The sequence below is a fragment of the Poecilia latipinna genome, unplaced genomic scaffold (genome assembly GCF_001443285.1).
Source record: "Poecilia latipinna isolate Pla-1442-1.1 unplaced genomic scaffold, P_latipinna-1.0 Scaffold1204, whole genome shotgun sequence".
NCBI classification, from domain to species: Eukaryota; Metazoa; Chordata; class Actinopteri; order Cyprinodontiformes; family Poeciliidae; genus Poecilia; species Poecilia latipinna.
This window is the reverse complement of record NW_015113820.1, coordinates 79,792-101,617: the sequence shown is the minus strand read 5'-3', so window position 1 is coordinate 101,617 and position 21,826 is coordinate 79,792. Positions and strand designations below refer to the sequence as shown.

Below are 21,826 nucleotides of genomic sequence, written 5' to 3'. Positions count from 1 at the left end.
GTTTGGAGGCTTTAGAAAAAGAGTACAGCGCACTGAACATGAATCCCAGGATGGCTAGGTGAGAACTAAGTATTTAAAAAAGGAAAAAATAAATAAAAACGAGACAGTGACAAGATAATACCACAACAACAAAAATGTTCTCTGTTGTAACACGGTAAATTTTATAACCTACAAGTAAATACACTAACCCTATAGGAAGCATGTGTGTGTCGCTTATAGGTGGATCATAAGCGACACACACATGTTGAATGATAGGACTTGACGTTCCAGAAACAACGTTTCATTTTTCTGTGTGTAGACCAACATAAAGCACATTTTCAGACATGCCGACATTTGGAAAAACAAACGATAACAGTAACTTCACCCTTGTCCTCCAAATAACAACAATATTTCAGAAGAACAACAATCCAACAGCAAAGGAAACCAACATTGACTGATGTGAAAAATGCTTAGAAATAACTGAAAGTATGCAACAAAGAAGAAAAAGAGGTTTTCACTAAGCCTTCAAACTGTGAAGATATCCATCTGATGAGCTCTGGCATGCTCTGTGGGAGGCAAGCCCCAATAGTCAGGGCCTGGCAGAAAGAGCTGTCTTGATTTTAACTGGGAACTTACTGAAAGGAACCCAAATGGTCATAATGTTATGCCTTGCATACGTGCAATGCAAACATTAAAGTAGATCTGCATTGCAAATAAACTGCTTTCTCCCCCTCGCCCCCTTTCTTTTTAATGAAAGCAGGGACTTAAATAACGCCCACATTTTTGCACCAAACCTAGAAATGAACTCTCAGTCATAGGATGAATTTCCCAGGTCTCTACAGAAAGCTCCAGGAGAAAAGCCATTATGCATGCATTACTCAGTGAGCTAACAGTTACTGAGGCTAAATGACCCCCAGCAGGCTCAGTTCCATATAAATCTGTAGCCTTACTTCAGAAAAGGCGAAACTGCAAATTAAAAAAAAAAAAAAAGAAAAAGAGAACTATAAGCCAGGAGAACACAAAGAAAGCTTAAATTATTCTCTCATCTTAGACAGCCTGAGACAAAGAGGTGTTGAATAGGAAGTGCAAAAACAATGGCTGGGGTTATTAGCAGAAGAAGGAAGAAAAGTCCAGAGGTAAAGATGAGGAAACAAGATGCGTGGCTCATCTGGCTGAAATGATATAAAAACGTATTACGAGCATCAAGCTCATGTGTTGCACATTTTTTACTACTTTTTCCTGGCTCTGGCCACTCTGCGAAACCCCACAAGTTGCCTCAACCCGAAGCTTACACACTGGACTGCTCCCCCCGCTCTTTTAATATTGCTTTTATCTGACTCACACACACAAAGTCTTTAACCTGCCATCATCTTAACCTCATCTTCTCAACACTAACACACTTTTCCAGCACGTTTCTAAAACACATCGCTTATAGATCATGAAACAGTCAATCGGAAGAGACAAAGGAAACCTCTGGATGATGTCATGTGGTACGCTCGCCGTTCCAAGACTGAAATCAGTGGGGAGAGACCTCCTCATTCTTTCCAGAATATGACCCAAGGTTTTTGGCTCCTCTAACTGAATCTACTGTTCCAGCCTTGCTTTCATTCCTGAGCACTCTCTTCAGTTTTCTTGACATCCGAAACCTCAAATTTCCTAAACGAGTCCAAAGGTCGATTACTGATCAAGCATATAGCCTACGGGTTCGCAAAGATCTTGAATGGAGGCCAGACGAGAACTGCAGCATCTGCACAGCTCCACATCGGCCAGGTTCAGGTTACCCCGACAATCAACTCCAGGTGAGGTCAAGTGGTCCGCTTGCGTTCCCCCTTGGAGTAAAAGCGGTTACTCCTCAGAATTCTACTGAGGACCCGGTAATGGGCGGTAAAATTATCCCAGGTTTTCTTAGGCACGCGCACTCAGAAACAAGTGAGCAGAGCAATCAGCGGACGCATTTTCTAAATGGACTCTAACAGACCACTTTCAAACAAGAACAGCAAACTTTAGGCCTCAATCTTCACCCCGCGGCTACAAAATACTTCTAAATACTCAACGCTGCACCTTCATAAAGGCAAAAGCACCAATTGGCAGCTTTTATAGAGCCTAAATACTTAATTTGCAATGCCCTCCACCAGCATTGAACCTTTTCACAATTTGCCAGGCTACTACCAATTCATTTTAGTGCCATTCTAAGTGACAAGTAAATTACAAAACCAATAGCTGTTCTAAGAAGGCCTCGGAGGTTTGTTAGAGAACATTACAGAGAACAAACATCATCAGTTAGACCAAATAACACACCAGACAGGTCAGGGGTAAAATAGTGAAGAAGTCTAAAGCAGAGTTATGACATGGCGGTGATGGGAAGCGTGGTCTTCGTTCAGCTATCAATAGTCAATAGTTTGCCTCAAAGTATTTTGAGGCCAATTCTGTTCCAGATACGACTGTGTGTTTAGGGTTACGGTCTTGTTGGAAGGTCAACTTCTATCCTAGTTTTATGTCCATCAATCCTGGCCAGCACATCCATGCTCAGGAAATACATCACCACACCATGATTCTGCCACTACCTTGTGTCACCATACGGATTCTGTGTTCATTCATAAGTTTTACATGCAGCCTTTTATACAGAAATGAAAAAGTTATCCTTATATGTTGTGTCCACCCAACATGACTTGCAAAAAACAGCAAATCTCACTTTCTTATAAAGGTTCAAATTTGCATTGATAAGATTCTCCCACCTGAGCTGTAAAGCTCTGCTGCTCCTCCCGAGCTGCCATCATGTCAGCCTATCTGTCCCATAAAATCCCAGCAAAACACATTCAGGTTTTCGGTTGCAGTGTGAAATAACAGCCTGCTCCCGTAAACACTTTAACACCGATTTAATCATCTTCCACTGGCACTGTCACAAGCGCAGCATTCTTATGTAAGATGCTGAAAAAAAAACACAAAAAAAAACAGAGAACATACAGTGCTTGCAGCAGATAGACGGTCTTTCTGTTGCCACAATAACCTTGTTAGAGACCAAACCACAAACCACCTCAGCGTAAAAGTGCTACTTATCCCCTGACTGCTGTATATCAGAAAAAAGCACAGGCTGCAGTAAAAACCTTGACAAGCGGTTAAATCATGTCGTTCACTGTTACTCAACGGTGTGACAGAGAAGACTTTAACTCCTCTCCCCTCTTTGATTTTTATGGTTGACACAATATTTGAAACAGAGCAAAAAAATATTCTTTCTTTTTTTTATCTGAGGAAACTAACGTTTAATTTGATTTATACTATAAAATCAAAACCATTTGTATGTCAGAGGCTTCATACTCTGCCAATAGTCTACATGGTATCAGACTAAACTACAAAGAGGGAATTGGAGTAATGGGAAAAAAAGCCAGAGCGGCCTGAGGACAATTTGGAAACTATGTGGCATATTTTCCAGTTTCTGAACGCACTGGAGCCTGTCCTGTCTCCCGACTGGCAGACACACAGCAGGAGTCCTTTAAACATCTCTCCCAAACTATCTGCCGGCTCCCACAGTCGCTGCTGAGCTGTTACCGCAGCGCTGGCTGTTGGCTGGCTGAGATTACACTCTGTTTCTGTGCAACTTCGATTTTGAGTCAAAAATGCCATTATTTGGCAAAGACTAAAACAAAGCAAAAGTTAATAAAACACACAAAAAAAGGAGGAAAATTGCTACTGAATAACCATAGCCAATTCAAGTGGACAGCAATTGTATCTGAACTGATGCCTCATTAGTCCTAAAAGTTCAAAAAGTATTTGTGTAATGTAAAGATTGTGCTTCCTGTTTCACCCGGAGTCCATATTGTTCCATGAAAACAATTGGCAAAACTATGTTTATCAAACATCAAGAAGACGAAACAAGGCTAGACAGAAAGTTGCGGAGAAGTTTAAAGCATAATTAGATAGTAACATTATCTCCCAATCATTAATCATCTCACAGGTTAATCCAATATTTAAAAGTATGGACAAGGAAACCATTAATCAAAAAGCCCATGGTGACTCCAGAGGAGCTCCACCTCATGTGGAGGACTGTGTATTCCACAGTTGTGTCCCATGTGGAAGAGGCAACAACTAAAGTAAACTGAAAAGTAAAAAAGTTTTTCCAAAACTGTCACTGTCACTCGACTGAAATGAGAAACACTGCTGGTATCAGGAAACTGCACCATCCCCACAGAGAGACATGCTTGTGACAGCCTCATGCAAGCAGATTGCTTTTCTCTAGCAGAGGCAGGGAAGCTAGTGACAAGGTAGAGAAATTATCATTTTGGCAGGGTGTGAGTGCTTGTAGGGACAGTGTTAATGGAGTTAATAGAAATATGGATGGAGCTAAATAAAACACAATCCTGCAGGAAAACATGCTTTGCCTCACTTCCACTGAGGAGTACGGTCCGTTCTGGTGATGTTCCTTACTCTATCTTAAGGTCTGGTGTATTCACGAAAGCGTTTCCACTGGTGGTTAGATCCCCAAACCCAAATGCCTAATGTAGCGTCATGCTAATGTGACAATAAACGTGTTTTATACATTTATCATATAAAACACGATTTGTGTTTTATACGATTGTTGTGAGCCGCGGTGATGTTTTCTTCCTGTCCCTCAAATCAATGGACAGTGTTGCGTGACTCCATTAGCTCCACCGGACCTACAACAGTAGAAGGCCCAGAAATGGTGCGGTACAGGTCAGCTGTGTGGGCTGCTTTTACAATGGAGAAAGACAATGAGGGTAAAGCTCGACACTGAGGCAAGGTTTCACCTTCTGCCAGGATAACGGCCCAAAACATAGAACCAGAGAAACAATGGAATGCCTTCGGTCAAAGCACAGAGTGTTCGAATTATCTAGTTGACCTAAAGTTGGACGCTAACGGACACTCTCCGCCGGCTCTACATCAGACTGAAATTCCATGGCAGAGCTTTGAATAACAGAAAAGACATTTTGACTTTGGTTTTACATCCCACTATACATCAGTGCCGTAGACTGGCGGATGAACTCCAGGGACTGTAGAGGGAGGTGATGTCATAGTGCTTCGGTTCTATCTGCAGTAGCTGAGCAGCAGTGAGGTTAAAGGTCAGCTGGCTCACCATCAGTCACATCAATCTGTTTCTGTTGGTAATTATTATCGAGGGCCTGAACTTCGTGGACTAATCCCTCTTTAGACAAACGCAACTCTGAAGGGACAAAGACAACACTTGTACTCGCTGTATTTTTGCTGCGCGAGTCCGTCCCTCACAGAGGTCACGCTAAAGTACCCAGCACAAAAGCTGGTTATAGAAAGTATTCAACTCACATAATGTTACATCAGTGTCAACATAATCGCCAAAAGACTTCCTGTCCACCAGTCAGAATACAATAAATCAGACAATATTCTGTTTATTGACTCTATGTGAGCAAAAGGAGCTTTAAAGAATCAGAAGCGTGTTTCTGCATGTGAAAAAACTCTGACAGAAATGCTGCAGCTTGTCAAGACGGGAAAACTCCAGCAGATAGCTAACAGAGTGCGATAAGCGACAGGGACATCCAACCAGCACGTTTTGGGAACGGAGCAGAATTACGGGAATCAGAGCTCATTTGTGGACAGTGTGGAACATCAGGCAGCCTAAAATTAAGTGTGATTTGTGATTCTGAGCGCCTGAGTATGAGTGGGTGGCAGAGGTCGGTTGGGTTCTGCGGGCCAAATCTGCACATCTTCAAGAGGATGTGGCCGCCACCACAATCCCTTATTTTATGCTGCATGTAAAGAGGGATGGGCACTGGGGTTGACCACTGTTCAAACCGCAGCCGCAAATGTCTATATGGACGTTAAAATGGACATCATGCTTCGCTTTTATCTGATTTACTAAAAGACGTCAAATCAAAGCACAACTAAAGTTTCAGTGACGTACATAAAGAACACTCCACTTATAGCCATGCTTCACCAAACAATACAGCCATTCTTCCCCTTACACATTTTTTGTTTTCTGGTCTCACAAATTTATAAATACATTCACTATATAGAGTGGGAAATGAGAGACGACGTATGGCCTACCTCGAAGACTTCTTCATCAAGTATTCTAGTTCCAAACACTATAATTCCTTTGGTATCAATGATGGGGTTGGGGCTTCGAAGCAGCTTCTGGTTGATCTTCTTTTTACAGTCCAGAATGAGGGTGATGGTCTGTTGGTGCACGCTGATTGCCACTCTATGCCACCTGGCAACAAGAGGTGGTGTTAGTTCACACACTTACAGGATAAACCAATGGCGAGGCCCTGAGAGGCCTGTACTGCTTTGAAATTCAAAGGTATGCAGTTATGTTGGCTCAGATGGATACAAGTCATTATGATATATATAAAAAAAATCCAACAAATGCAGAAAATTAAAAATAAAAGGCTGCCATATCTACAGATTGCATACAAATTCAGCTAAAAAATGGGAGTGAATCGAGTCCAATACTAGTATCACAACAGAAAATGACTAAATTCTATCTATCAGATTACCTGATGTAACCATCATATATTTTCGCTGCTGTACACAAAATCTTACACTTCAACCTTATTGAGCTGCTGTTCTTTGCTTCCATTCATAAATAATTTGTGACTGTTCACAGTATTAAGGCTTACTAAGCTGCAGTTGGTGAGGCTAACTAGGCTAACAATGCTAACCGCTAACAGAACTTGTTGAAAGAGGTTTTAAACAATTTTTTCAACAAACACAAAAGTTATTTCCCTTCAGCTCATGAATGATTAATGTCCGAAAGGCTTAATAAGATGAAAAAATTGTGACCGGTCACAGCAGATAGGCTTATTAAAATGCAGTTAGTGAAGCTAACAGGGCTAACAATGCTAAAACGTTGCTAAAACCGCTCTAAAAAAAGCTTTTCAACAAACACAGAAGTTATTTCACCTCAACTTGTGAATAACTAATGTCTGAAATATTTTCTAAGTCACACTGAAACATGGTCATTATGTTGATTATTGTAGGAACTTTCCATATCACTTTACTGACATTTCACATTGTAGAATGTTGCTAAAACATTTTTGCTCAGTTTTAGCAAAAAAAAAAAAAAAATTACACATGAAAGTATCATTCTGATGCTTAGGTATGTTATTTTCAATCTTGTGAATGTAAATGCAAATGATTTAAGTATCATTTGCATTTACAGTCACAAGTAAATGCAAATGATTTAAGTATCATTTGCATTTACAGTCACAAGAAATAATCTCTAATAATGATAAAAGATAACCCCACATTTGTTGACTGATGCACCTACTTTCCGTCAGCCAGGTTGACTCCTCTGAAGAGCGGGTAGTCCTCTGGGCTGGGTTTGCCTGTTTGGTCCTCGTAGAGGAATACGGGGGATCGGCCCACTTCCAGTCCGAGCTGCTGGATGCCCTGCTCATTGTACACTGACAGCAGGAAGGACTGGCTGCCCTTCTTGGGTTTTACTGTGGCCAAGATGGAGAAATCCTCAGGGAAGGCATCACCTGACAGAACGGGCAGCGAGTTGGACACAAACAGAGACGAGTCAGAGAGTTACGAGCAGCAGGAGCGATTCATCGTCGTGAGAGGAATGCAATACACCGTCTGGCTTGAAAAGTCATTGTAGTATCGTGTCAGTAGACAGATTTATTGTCATGAGGACAAATAATATTGTTATTGTCACTTAAACAAACGGGGATTGGTTGAAACTGAGAAACTATTAAGGTGGGCTTTGTGCAGCAAAAGGAAACAAGTGCGATGTGAAGAGTGCCAAGAGTGCAACCGGATAGGATTAATCTGAGAGTGGTGGCTGGCAGAACAGAGTCTGTTCAGAGAGGGTTGGGGGAAAAGTGCAAGGTTAGAAAGAGAAATACAAAGTGGATCACTTCCAGTACAGCGCAGCGTGAAGAGCGCTAATGACAAAAACATCTGGTCCTGAGAGACTTTGTGAAGCCATCCCTCAAACTCCTCCTCCCCACTTTTTCCCTCCCGTCCCCAAGCTGATGCATCCAGCAGACACGGAGACCCCAAATTATTACAGGAGAGATTCTTAATGACACATTTATTTGGAAATGGAAATACCAACAGCCTATTGGTATGCGATCGCATGAAAGATATGAAAGCAATCTGTTAGCCTCCATCTGCATAGTTCCACTGTGGAGGCTCAACTATTTCCGCAATTCTGCCAAAGTATGGGGCCCACATCTGCCAGACAAATTCTCTCCTAGTAGGGTGCACTCAGGACCGCATGAAAAAACCCTTCAGAAGAGAGAACTGCTTCAACTATGTGGCTTTGTGCTGAAAGACTTCTGATCTTTTAGTTTGAAAAAGATTAAAGTGAAGTGTTGACATGGCCGTTGCCCAGTTGCCATCTCGTCATATGACTTCATCTAGTCATAAAAGTTTAAGTCTTATTTTTTATACCTTGCCACTGTTTAAGACTCTTGTTTGAAGTAGGAAAGGAAGCAGCTCATGAGTTGTGTGTGTTGACATAGTAGAAAGAAAGAGTAATTCACTATAAAAGAATTGGATGCACGCTGCACAGTTTTTAACCAGCTGGTTGGGTTCTGAAGAAACACAACTAAACAACTAATAGTGTAACTAATTAAGTTAAAGCGCAATTTACCTGCTTTTTAACAATTATAAACATTTTTGATCCTCTGCACTTAGACTGATTAAGCCTGAACTGAATCTATAAAACACATTTTAACCTTTATTATAATTGTAAAAACACAAATGAGGATTTTTTTTTTTTGGCATTCGAATAGCTTTGGAATTACTCAAGCATAAAAAAAAAAAAAACACCAGTTAAATTTACCAATTAAACCACAACTGGATTGTTCATTTCTGAGTTCTGAGAGCTGTAATTTTGAAAACCAAAAAATTGTGGATTTTTAGCAACAATCTAGTATTGTGCATTGGCTGTGCTACATTGCTACAAATTCCAGATGCTTCTTATTTAAAAAAAAAAAAAAAAAAAAAAAGATTAAAGTGATAACTGTTATGTTTAACATAAGCAAAGAGGGCACTCAATCTCTACTAGCAATCTCTCTTGCGGTTTTCCAGGCAAGCAGAACAGAGAGGCTGGGTTTAGGGAAAAGATGTTATTGTAGCACCATCAAAGACTCTTATAAAGCCATCAGTTACAGGCTGGGGACAGGCTTGAAGAATGTTAAAGTGATAGTTATGCACAGTGGAAGAAAAGGTGCCACAGGAAGAGCAGGGTGTGGAAAGCCCAGCTTAGGCTGAGAAAGAGAAGAAAAGCTCCGAGAGCCAAATTTGTACCGGTCACCCTTCGTGCTTCGTTCCTTATCTCTATCATCTCCCTCATTTTGTCAGCAGCTGGATGTCTGTCTGCCTTCCTGCCTCTTTCCCGTCGTCTCTGTATTAACACTAAGCATCAGATCGCATCATGAGGACAGCACATGCCTTGGCAGCGTCCTCGCTCAGGAATTCTGCTTGGAATCACATGAGAACCGCTGCTGTAATTGACAGACGTTGAACCGCGATGAGAAAGACGGAGCTTTAAAAGAGGAAGACGAGGATGAGACAAAAAGATCTCAAACAAAGTGAAGGGGATGCTTGTCACAGCTAAGCCCTGGGAGGTGAAAAAAAAGGCTTTGCTCAGCAGGTTAAAGTTTAGATCAAACCCGCAGTGCTTCTCCCACAATTGCTGCTACGCACTGCCAGTCAGCTGGCTTGAAGATGGTTTTTCTCAAAGTTACAGAGAACAGCTGTTTGGTTGTTTAGATTTAAGATTATGGTATGGGAATCTCTTTTATTTAAGATGACGCTGTTTCAAGCCCAGAGTTTAAAAAAGAGACAAAAAGTAAATTGCAACAAAAACCAAACGTTCTCATTTGGACTCGTGTGAAAATTGAGAGTGTTTTGTACTAATGCCTCATCCTGTCATTTTTTTAAGTACCCCATGCCCTGAAACAACCTCCAACGGGATCAAGACAGTCCAGAAGCACAAAAAACTAAAACTGCAGAATAAAAGAACCACTGTCCTTATACGAAACTTTTTACCAGACACAGATGGAAAAATATTTTTAAAAGCTGAGTTTTTTTTTTTTTATCTTTCTGGAATTTGACTATTTAAGCTACTGCATTGGAGATTGCTCCCTTCTCATTTCATGTGTGTGTTTTATGTGTGCTCAGTGTGTGCTGACATGCAGTAGTACAGTGCCAGATGTCCACAGAGTTTACACTGGCACCACCGTTGCCCATTCCAGGCCAGAAAAAAATTAAGAAAAGGCAGAAACCCAGGAAGAGGCACTCACATGGGAGCAATTTGATATTTTCTCTGCGATGGAATAACCAAATTAATTTTCTTGCTAAAACTAAGTGCAATATCTTGGACTTAATGCAGCAAGAATATCTCGTGGTGTGTCTCCTTAAGAGTTGTACCATCAACCCGTGTGTATAAAGGCAGGTAAATGAGGTAGACCTGCATCCTGTAATTTGATTATTCAGTCTCACTTGTGAACAAATCTGTTTTTATGTAAGACACATCAGCTTTCCAGCAACCCCCGACTCTGGAGCAGAGACTTTGAATTGTAAGCACTCTGAAAGGGAATACCGACTCACCTAATTTTACACAAATTGATAATTTAATCAGTTAAAACAACCTGAGCCAAAGTTTATCTTGACAGCAAGCATAGTGAGGAGGAGGAGGATGAGTAAGGTAAACAAAACTGAAATCACACTGTCAGAGAACTACAGCGATCAGAAGCACCCGGGGATCGTTCTCAAGGTGTGCCAATACCTGAGATTGGCACACGTTTTGTTTTACACTACTGTAGCTAACTGTAGTGGAAAAAATCCCACATTATCAAATCATCCAAATATCCTGTTTGAGCTAGAAGTCAACTGACTGACGTTTTGTATTATAATTAGTTTTAGACTGCATGAAAATGAACCTGAAGCTCACAAAAGAACTGAACTGTGTTTTAAAGGACGCTTCCCACGACAACGTGGCCTAAACTAAGCGCAAAATAGAGAGCTCCTTACCTCATAGGCAAACATGAAAGTCATTATTTCTATTTCAACATCATAGTTTTATTGAAAATGCAGCATCTGGCTACATCTTCTCTTTTGGCAATGAAAGAACCCACTTGCAGTTTCTTAATAATCCCATTAGCACCACATCTTAATGTCCTCCTAAGACCTTTTCCTGCATTATACATAAAGGATAATCAGTTATATGTCTGCCATAGTGAGTCTGAATAGTAATTGTATAATAATTAGCTGCAGCTGCAACAGATCTTTGCAGTATTGAGGTTGCGGCAATTGATATTATGATAACAAAAAGTTTTAGGAATATCTATGTCATTACTCCTACAATGATCAGTAACTTATATTTCCTGATAGTGTATATATATTTCAAACCTTTCGATAACAAATGTCATGCTACACCCAAAATCCGGTGTAGCACAACTATCACTGTCCAAAACCTTCCACTACCCTACACTACAATAAAACACATTGTGCTTCCCCAATGATTTAAATCAAATACTGCGCAGTCTTACTCAAGATATAAACTATAAATAAGCAGTTCTGAACTGATCTGGTTACGAGCCTTAGCTTTACAATTTACTATTTTGTCCCAAAATATCCATTTAATGGATACCAGCAGCATCACGTTATGATTCCTAACAATTCGATGACTCAATCCTACTGTTTTCGGTCCTAATTTATGATTTATGGGACTATCTTTCAAAAATAGTTCAGACCAAATCTGAACATGCTAAATTACCCTTCATTTGATTCAAAGAAAAGGAAAAGCAGCTGTTCGTTGGCTGTCATCCATTCTCTCCGGGCGGTTCCTCTTTTTTTTTCTTTTTTTGCCACTTGTGATTGAAGTAATAAAGGTAAGAAAGGTCTCCAGTGTTTTAAGAGCCTCGGTGATTTTAGATGATTCATCTCTTCCACATGTTTGCCTAATGATTGCATGTCTGCACTTGCTCTTTTCCAACACATCATCGCAGTCTGTCTGTGGTTACTGGGTCACGGCTTGGTGTGTTCCCAATCAAAGCTGGTTTTTATTTTATCATCCGAACAAAAGCAGGATGTTTGCATGTCTTCATTTTCTTTGTTTGTTTCTTTTTTTTTTTTTTTGCCAGAATTTTATTTGTAACCTTTCAAAGTGAGAGGATATTATGCAGATTATTAAAGCAAACAGTACTCCGAGCCAGAGTAATAACTAGCGAAGGAAGGGGGGAGGAGAGGGGGTAATAATGGATAAAATGATGTCAGAAGTTTAGCTGCCTTCTGGAATATATTAGCAAACATTCTCGTAAGAAAGAGGCGAGACAGGGGCCACATCACAAACACAGACACTGGATTTTAAATCCTGCAAGCTACAGACAGCTAGTTAGTCTGTTTGCACCTGAAGACTATGAGGTGCCTGGTTAAAACCCCTCTCCACATGGTTTGTTTTATGTGGACTGTTATTTCGGATCTTCCAAAGCAGCACATGTGTAATTATAGCAATGTGTGTCTAAACAAAGACCCATAAGGGGCTCCACTGTCATAGAGCATCAAAGTGAAAAAGGCATTTGTTTGATTGGAGAGCATGTAAAGGCACGCATGCCGCAGAAGCCTCATGGCTCAACGTTAAGCCCGGAGAAAGAGTCGGTTGCGAATCAAAGGGCCAGCTTAGCCCCTGACAGAGCCGTGACCGGGGATGTCTTCCAGCGGTCCGAGCTTTTATCGGAGCTGGGCTCAGCCTATAACCGCAGCGGCTCCTCAGAGTTTGGCAAAGTCTGGCTAGATGGAAATGAGATAAAAACAGAAGAGGTGGGGAGGAAAAAAGAAAAAAAAAAAACAACACCGCGAGGCAGAGGGAGTCTTGGAGAAATGATAGGGAGGAGAAATTATGATGCTTGAGGGGGTAAAAGGCAGGCGAAGGGGAAAAGGGAGGAGAGAAAGGAAAGTAAGTCTGCAGAGCGCCCCACAGCAGCCAGCGCTAAGCCACGTCAGCACGGCAGAACAAGGCAAAAGTGGAACCCCCACTCCCCTCAGCCGCCCACCCATTTCCCTCTCTCCTCTCGCCCTCCCCTGCTTTCACTGCTTTCCCACTGTCCGGACTCCTCCTACAACATGGAATATTAGAGGAGCGGGATCCGATTCATCCGCTGTCGGATTTCTAGGGAAAAGAAATCCATTACCTTCCAATAAAAAAAGACAGCAGGGTTTACAATCAAATGCAGGATTTAAGTTAATTGGACAAATTTACGTGAATTAAACTAATAACAGATTGTTATATAAATGGTGGAGAGATTTTAGAAAGGTTTTGGCCTAAAGTAGATTGAAGTGGCTTGCAAACATTTCTAGCTTAACTGGCCCTGATCAGTGACAGGATTCATACTGACTGACCAGGACATGTTGGCTGTGTTTTAGACATTTGATCACTGAGGTAAGGATCTACTGAGTCTATAAGGAGTTCACACAAAAACTGATGTTTACAGCTAGTACTGCTAACCACACCTACTGTATGGCAGTAATCAAACTAATATAAGATGTTACAACCAGTTTAATATGTCAGCTCTGTAATCGTCTTGTTTTTATTTGATAAAATCCAGTTTAACTGCAGTGCTGTGTAACACCGACTGCTCTCTTTTTGAATGAAATGAGGTGACTCCGCCCTCATTTTTGCTCAATATAAATAATTACTCTTCTCAACAGAGAAGTGCCTTACGACTCTTGTATAGTCAAAATAAATGAAAGAATTGCTAAAAAATCGACAGAACCAAAAACAACAACAAAAAAACAAAGTTAAGTGAGCTATAATCTGTTTTTGTAAAGGAATACAGGTGCTGCAACTAATATTATTATTATTATTATTATTGCCTGTGTGTGCTGTGCTTTGACTGAGACACTCACCTGGGTAAAGCTGTTTGGTGGGGGCACTGAGCTGGGCATCTTTGGATACTTTGTACGCCACATCGGGTCCTTGTGTCGACCTCCGATGTGAGCAGAAACCCGTTGTTTTTGTAACACCCTCAGGTAAATTGTGAAAATCTAAAATCTTCAAGAGGTCTGCTGGTTCCGCTGCGAAGAAGAAAACAGACAGAAGAAAAAGATGTTAAGGGTTTTTTTTACATTGCTTTCTCAGAGCCTTACAGTAGTTTTATGGGGCCTTAAACAGAATTTGGGCAAACTAATACCTCCTTTCGATTAAACATACTCATACTTCTATTACAAGCATATCTTACGACACAAAAAAAGTTTAATCAGAAAACAATTTCATTCTATAACTGCCTGCATAACTATTTCTTATTTTCCACAAAAAGTATTTCAAATGAGTTGGAAGCAAATACAGGGGGTAAGGAAGCTCGCTAGCTGCTCGGTTTGCGTACACTTTGGGCTGACACCAGAGTCAATGCGCTCCAAAAATACCTGCATCTAAACTGAAGTGAAATTATATGTATTTCTTTCACCATTCTTTATTTCCAGTGTCCCGCTGACTCAGGCAAGAGTTGGTTGCTCAGCAGAACAATTCACATTTGGGAAAATTTATGTTTTCCCATTTAGGCACAAAGCAGAGATGTGCCCATTTATAGATTCCTATGATAATGGGTTGAAGCCGCACAGAGAAACCCACGCTTCCAACCATTTCACTTGCAAAGTCCACCGCTTGCCTCTCTCCGACCACAACCGTGCAATTAGCACACTCTCGAGCCGGTCGCCTTGGCTGTGACCGCGCCACCACAGGAGTTTGCTGGGTCAGAACAATGTGACATGGAGATTGACCCTGCACCGCAACCGTCATGTGCCAAAACCGCCCAGGACAAACAGCTGTTCGTGCAGCCAGAAGCAACACGATGACATACACCAGTAGCAAGTTTGTCTTCTTCCTAAGCAGAGATACGTGCAGGTCATCAGGAGGAACTTGGACCAACCTCACAGTTAGGAAACATCTTTAAAAGAAGACAAGTGGAAATTTCTGATAACTTGTGCCACAAATTCAAACTTAAACAGAAACAAAAGCGAAAGAATGTAGCGTTCATATTAACTTTCAAAAGCGCACGCAATCCTGACGTTTTGGGACCAAGATGGATGTTTTTCCACCTTTAACGTTACACTTATCCTGCAAATTTCCACTAAAAATGTTGTTAAAGCGTGACCATCAACATTCCACATCATAATACCTGCAAAAGATCTCCAAATCTATCAATTTAATGTCCTCACACCTTAATCCATTGCTTCGATTGGAAACAAAAGTTGCAACATTTGTTACATTTTCAGTTGATGCAATTCACTTTCACACCGAACTTCATCAAACAAACCAAATCCTTAAAAAAAGACTTTCCCATCTCGCCTGTGGTGGCGCTGCACCAAGAACTACTGAAGGAAACAGCACAAAAACCTCAGAAGAAGACACAAGCATAACATCCTTCTACAAGAAATGTTAACAAAAATGGCAATAGATTAGAGCAGGTATGGAATTTCACTTTCATTTCTCCTACTAGCTCTAGACTCTTCTCTCTTGTTTTGGCCGTATTTACCCAGAATGCCCTGCACTATAGTCTGCTTCCTGCTTTTGGAGTTTGGCAATTTGGTGTTTGATTGCACATTCACACCTCCCTAAACGAATCAAACTTTATAGGCAAACAAACTAGGGTTGGATTAAAGCGGACTAAACAGGGCTGGTGTGAACACACCCTAAGAACATCTTCTGTCCTGTGCCCTCTCCAAATCAAATACATCTTCTGTCAGATTTAGATATGGACTTCGGCTCAACTTTTTTGTAGAAGTTGACAAAAACCCCAGTTCCATCAGAAGAAAAATAAACCCAATGCATGATGTTGCCACTACCATGTTTCACAGTGGACATGGGATTCTTCTTCCCTTTGGAAGTAAATATTTCTGTCCTGTGATGCTACTTCTTACTTTAGGTAGAACAGGAACAGAGCCAGGAGTTTGTGGAAACTGTTGTAGCTCCTTCAGTGTCACTCCAGTCCTCTTAAAAACCTCCATGACTATTTCCCATCCTGTGTTTATGTCCATTTTTGATAAAAAAAAAAAAAAAAAAAAAATCTACGATGTTAGATATGAAATCAAGAATGCTGTAATTATGCCGCAAAGTTCCCACAAAAGCATTAGTTTGGAAACGGGTTTGCAAACGCATGCAGCCATGTTATCGCAGCGTTTTATTTTCTACACTTTCTCAAATGCGACATCCTAGCCGACCATAGCGACAAGGTGAAACTGCAAAAGGCACAAACTGTTCAAAAAGTCAACTTGTAACAGAAACAACCACTTAAAACTAAATAGGCCACTAAAAACGTCAAATGATGAACGAGCACATTTCAGCTGAGCTTCAAAGTCGCCCGGGGAGACCTGTAACAACCTCCAGCTGGATGCAGTTATGAGTGACTAACATGCAGCAGAAATCAATTAAAAAAACATCCTCAAACAGAGGTTTCCATTGAAAAACAGTTAAGCTGCACATGTTTTCCTACAGCTGTGCAGTGGCGTAAATAAACTTCTTTACACACCTCCCGAAGCCTGTTCACATTTTCCACTCTGTCAAACCAAATGAAGAGTTTTATGCACATCTTTACAAAAAAAAAACCCCAGCAAAACTGGAAAATCAAGGAAGTCGTTTTTGCTGGGAACCGAAATGTAGAATGAAAACAATTTGATCTGAACTTAATAAGTATTTTTCTAAATCAGATCCCAACAATGCTTTGGAGGTAATGATAGGCACAAGAACAGGCGTTTGTGATGGCAACTCACCTAACCAAATGAAGCATCCCACCCTCCAATTTAAAAGCTCACCTACCTCTCTGCCTCTGTGCTGCACAAGGTGCCAATAACCGCACTCCTGTCTGGGAATCCGACACAGTGACACCGCTTTTGAGCAGAAGAAGGGTCTAAACAGAGAGACCAATTTATCTGTCAACAGCTCTCAATGAACAGAGGGATAGAAAACCACCCAGCAGCCACAAAATGTCCATCATCCACCATGAAAGGGGTGTCTGATTAAGCGAGGCTAACTCTCAGACCTCCGCAGCGCAGTAATAAAGGCGCATGTTACACTGTTATCTGATGGGAAGCATTCCCTCATCCATCCATCATTATTCGGTTTGTGCACATGAGCAGTGTTTCTGTTTAGAGGCTTATTCACGTGACTCAGTTCCAGACGCATCATGTAGCATTTCTGTGAAGTTCTGAGCATTTGAGGTTCCACAATCCAGCAGGGACAAATGCAGAAAAAACATCACCCGCATAAAGATGCTACATTTCAATAAAGGCTCCACAAGAATGACACAGACACACACAACTGTTAATATAGACATGATGGGTAGTCATCACACAAATCCTGCCAAAATAAACAGGGGTGGGCAACATGGAATTAAAATTTTTATCACAATATTTTGTGGTATTATTGTGTTAAACATGATCATGAAAAAATAAAGAAAGATTTTAAAATTTTTTAGGTAACTATGTTTTGACTGAATGTCAAATACTGATCCTGAAAAACTGAGATAGCCTGCAGGACACCTCTCATGGAAAGACCTGTGATTTCTATCACCAAACTGAGCACAGTAGCTCTATTAGTCATATTTTCAATTTACTGATATTTATAAATGTTCTCATGGAACAAGCGGTGGTAAAAAAAAAGAAAGAAAACTAAATTTATGGGGTTTATAAACATAATAAATTGGAATTTATTGTGTCAACGATAAATCAAATTTCTCATCATAATAAAAAAATATTATTGAAAAAGGATTTGATGCATGCCCACCTCAATGCAACTTTGTCTGGTAATGTGACTATACATAGCTAATAAATTAAACCTTGCTCTCTCTACATTGGAGACTCTTATTTTGAAGTGAGAAGGACACTAGGTCAGCTGAAAACTGACTTATATTTGGCAGTATTTGTGAGAATTATAAGAAGTAAAAGAGGAACAGACAAGAGCCGAACAATCTGTAAACACTGAGAATACTGTGACTGGTTAAATGTTAGCCGTTAATGACGCTAAAGTTAGCGCCTGCATTAGCTTCCTATCAGCGTTGCACTGAATAACTATTTCAAAAACAGGCTGCACTTATGGACCATTTAGGTGAAAAACAAAACAGGGATTGTTTACTTGCTAAAACAGATGGATAAACACTTATAGTTTTCTCTGGACCCGATCTTATAGGGCATAATAAAATTAGTTAAACATGAAACTGTGATATTGTACTAAGATCTTTATCATTGGTGGGCTGAAGGAGAGACTGAAACTCAATCTAACTGGCCAAATATTTAACTTGCATCTGATGCAGAATCACAATTTCTTGCATTCATTTTGTGAGCTAAATGTATTGCATTCCAGTTGGTTCATAGCCAACAGAATAACTTTATATAATATTATGACATTATTGTTGTCAACGATGGACTATGATTTAAGTTTGATTTTTATTAGCTGTGCACAGTTTATAGGAACCAAATGCCTGCAGTTCAAAAATAGGAACACAATAAGAACCAACTAAAACCTTCTCAATAAGACACTTCAAACTCTCCATGAATGTCAGAGCAGTCCGCTTCGATCCAACAGTATCTCTCGGTAACCGGCCAACATCCAGCAGAACCGTATCTCGCTTCAAACAGCTCAACCAATGACTTACAGTTGTACAGAAGCCCCTACAAGGCCTGCACAGAGCTGGCTTACACTTAGCACAGTGACCACAATCGCTCTAAATTATGGAGCTTAAGGGTGGTCAGATTAAAGACAAAACTACAGAACTCCACTCTGAAAGTAAAGTCCATAAAGTCCGTAGCCATAACCATTCGGTCAAAGGCTCCATTTTCATTCTATGCTCACATGTCGTCTCTGTTACCAACACTATCCCATCTCCTTATTTGGATGCAGACTTGAGTTTGGCTGCTTTTTCAGGCCTCTCCACTGAGAGGTTGAAAGCCTCCTCTTCATCTCTAATTTACAAGAGTTTCATGGCCTTCCATGTAAATAAACTACACTGTCATATATCTGGAAAATGCTCTTCTAATGTTACAGTCGTCTGCATTTGAATGGAACCGATCAAACATGAACTAGCGGCAGCCAAGAATGTCCACAGCCATTTTTGTTGGGTTGTAGGTTATAACAGAACGCCAATACTGATAACTCACTTGATAAGTGACTACAGTTTATTTGGACTGCAAAACAGCAGTAGAAGGAGCTTTTAAATAAGCGATGCATGGCTAAATTAGCTGCTAGCTGAAATCTTTTTTGCTGAATTAGGTCTGACTGTTTTTGGTTGAAAACTCAGAAATCCTATCTTTTTCCAATCAGTGAATATTCCATACATACGCGAAACCGGGTGGTGCTGACAACACTCTTCAGTGTTGACAGTTGTCTGTGGTGCACTCAAGCTGCAAGACAGCGAATGAGAGCAAGACTTAAAATCTGAGTATGTCACAGTTAAGTTGCTTTATTTACTCGTTCAAAATTGGCAGTTTTGGAGCTCCGCGGAGTAAAGGTAAAGATTATCAAGGGCATACAATGTCAACAGTGATAAATGCTCATTTATAACATGCTGCAGACATGTTGAAATGTAATTATTTGTCGTGATGGCAGCTTGGGATTCCCTATGCTCCTGAGGGCAGGAAGGCTAGAAAAATATTTTTGAACATGTTGCTGCTCACTCTCTCCTAGTGAGCAGCAACTCACTAGGACCACTCAAAGGGCCAATGGCCCTTTGAAAATATTTCTGCTTGAGAAAAACATAGAACCTTATGGCATCTGAAACTAAAAAAAAGGCGCCATTCATCACTTTTCTCAATGCAGCGCCGTTTTAAAACTACATTTGAAAGATATGTATGTTGATCAGCCAAATGCAGATAGCTACCCAAACCAAATGTCTAAGTTCTTTCTGTTGTTTCAAAACCCCTAACTTGGTCAGTTGTATTTTATATTTTCATGGATCTGAATGTGACAATATTTGAAGGTGACACCCAGAAAACTCAATAGTCAGGAGTGAACTGGTCAGATACTGAAGTATCAGCCATTTAGTGGAGTGCCTGGCCACTTTAATGGTCTTTCTAGGAACTGGTAAATGAGTTTTACTCGTCAGCAAAACCCTTAATTGAGCAACTTTAGTTAGTCTACAATGAAAGGCTAAGAAAAGACAGCGCTGCTCTTGTCCGCAGGCCAAGTGCAAATAAAACTTCCCAAAAACTGCGGCGAGAGACAGAAGATGACTACTTTTTTTTTTTCCACCAAGAAATGGTTCAAAAAAAAAAAAAAAAAAACATCTATAACCAGCAGTGGACTTCAGAAATGTGAAAAAGCAAACATTATCACTTCAACTCCCTTCCCTGATGTACACTTTCTCAGAGACTCCTTCATTCACAGATTTCGGTCACCAGGAGGTCGACCTGGTAGCGGAAGCATTCCTGACCTCGTTCCAAGCCGCAGGTATGGGGCTCAATCCCACCTTGTTAAACTGAGATGTTTACCAACTTAATCCACCAGGTCCCTTGAGGAACCAACACCTCTGGAAATGGATGCTAAAAATACTTTTTCACCTCAACCACACAGCCCCTCATATCCGAGAGGCAGGTTCACCTCAAGTACACAGAGAGTGTTTATACGACGTTGCCTTGTGTACATTCGCTCTTTGCCCGTCTGCCACATATTTGACACAACTTTCACACAAAAATATAAAGTAAAAAAACCGGTGAACTGTGTATCACAATTTCCCAGATTGTTATTGATTGGCTCTGATCAGTGCATGGCAGGTCAAATATTGGAAAACCTGGGAGGCGTTGGAGGGGGTAATCCTATTCATCGAATGCACTAAAGCTAATAACTCCCTCTGGTTGAGGTTTGAAAATGCATCAATCAACACCGTGCAGGCTGAGGCAGTTTTTGTGGACTTAATAAGCATAGTTCAAAGCATCAATAACATTGCAAATTCTTCATCTTCTGTTGGATTCAAAACGATGACTTTATTAAAAGAGATGCAACATATTTTTGTCTGTTTTGCAGTGTTTAAAAAAACAACTAATGTACAAATTGGTTAAAATCTGAATGGGTGGATCAGGCCTAGAGGCAAATCAGAAAATTGTTCCCAATGATTGCATTTTTTATCAACAGATCAGAGCCTTTGTTAAAAAGTGATCAATCCTTTGGATCTTTGCAAAACAGAAAATGTCTGCGCACAAGAATGACACCACCAAATTTCAATGTTAAATCAATTCATGAATCAAAAAAGACAAAAAAATACTGCAAATCTCACATTAAAACTACCTGCTGACGAAAGACTAGCTTATTATTTGCAATAATAAATATCTTCCTCTCCCAATCTGACCTTAGTGTACCTCTTTCATTCAGTCTGTAAGTGAACAGCAGCTAAAAAGCCAGGTTCCTAATCCTGGTTATGGCTCAGTGCCAAGACTGTGGTGGATCCCATTCTCCCTAAGTATTCATCTCCCCTCAATTTTCACAAACCCACACACACACGCACACACACGCACGCACACGCATATAAACCCACCCACACATGCAGTCTCTGTAACAACTCTCAGTGACTCCAGACGGCACCATTTTATTTGACAGCAGGAGCTGTGCAGAACCAGTGCGTGATGACCTTTTTCTTCGAGGGGGTGGGAGGGGATTAACATTTTTTATATTCTGACCGCTCCCCCCCCGCCGTCCTCCTCCTTCGTCGGCCCTTCTCGAGGTGAGGCCTGACTCTCAGGCACATGCTTGACCTAGGGCTGAGGACATGGAGTAATTAGTAGCCATAAAGAGGACCCTGCCTCTCCTGGAAGCCAGCACAGCCGAAAGCAAGAATGCCCAATGAGAGACTTCCCCCTCCTAGAGTGCATCACCAGCAGGGAAGGTGAAAGACTTGTGTTTTTTTTTTTTTTTTTTTTTTTT

General features: G+C 40.7%; 1 protein-coding gene across 2 annotated transcripts in view; it reads right to left on the bottom strand.

Moving 5' to 3' along the window:
- Nucleotides 1–21,826, bottom strand: part of LOC106960631 (collagen alpha-1(V) chain-like) — a 96,739-nt gene that overhangs the window by 58,859 nt on the left and 16,054 nt on the right. For both annotated transcript variants that reach the window (XM_015053822.1, XM_015053821.1), the window contains exons 2-4: nucleotides 13,831–13,998; nucleotides 7,235–7,448; nucleotides 6,013–6,175 (exon numbers count right to left, since the gene is read on the bottom strand). In XM_015053822.1, the coding sequence (XP_014909308.1) occupies nucleotides 6,013–6,175; nucleotides 7,235–7,448; nucleotides 13,831–13,998 (545 nt within the window). The remainder of the gene's footprint in view (nucleotides 1–6,012; nucleotides 6,176–7,234; nucleotides 7,449–13,830; nucleotides 13,999–21,826) is intronic.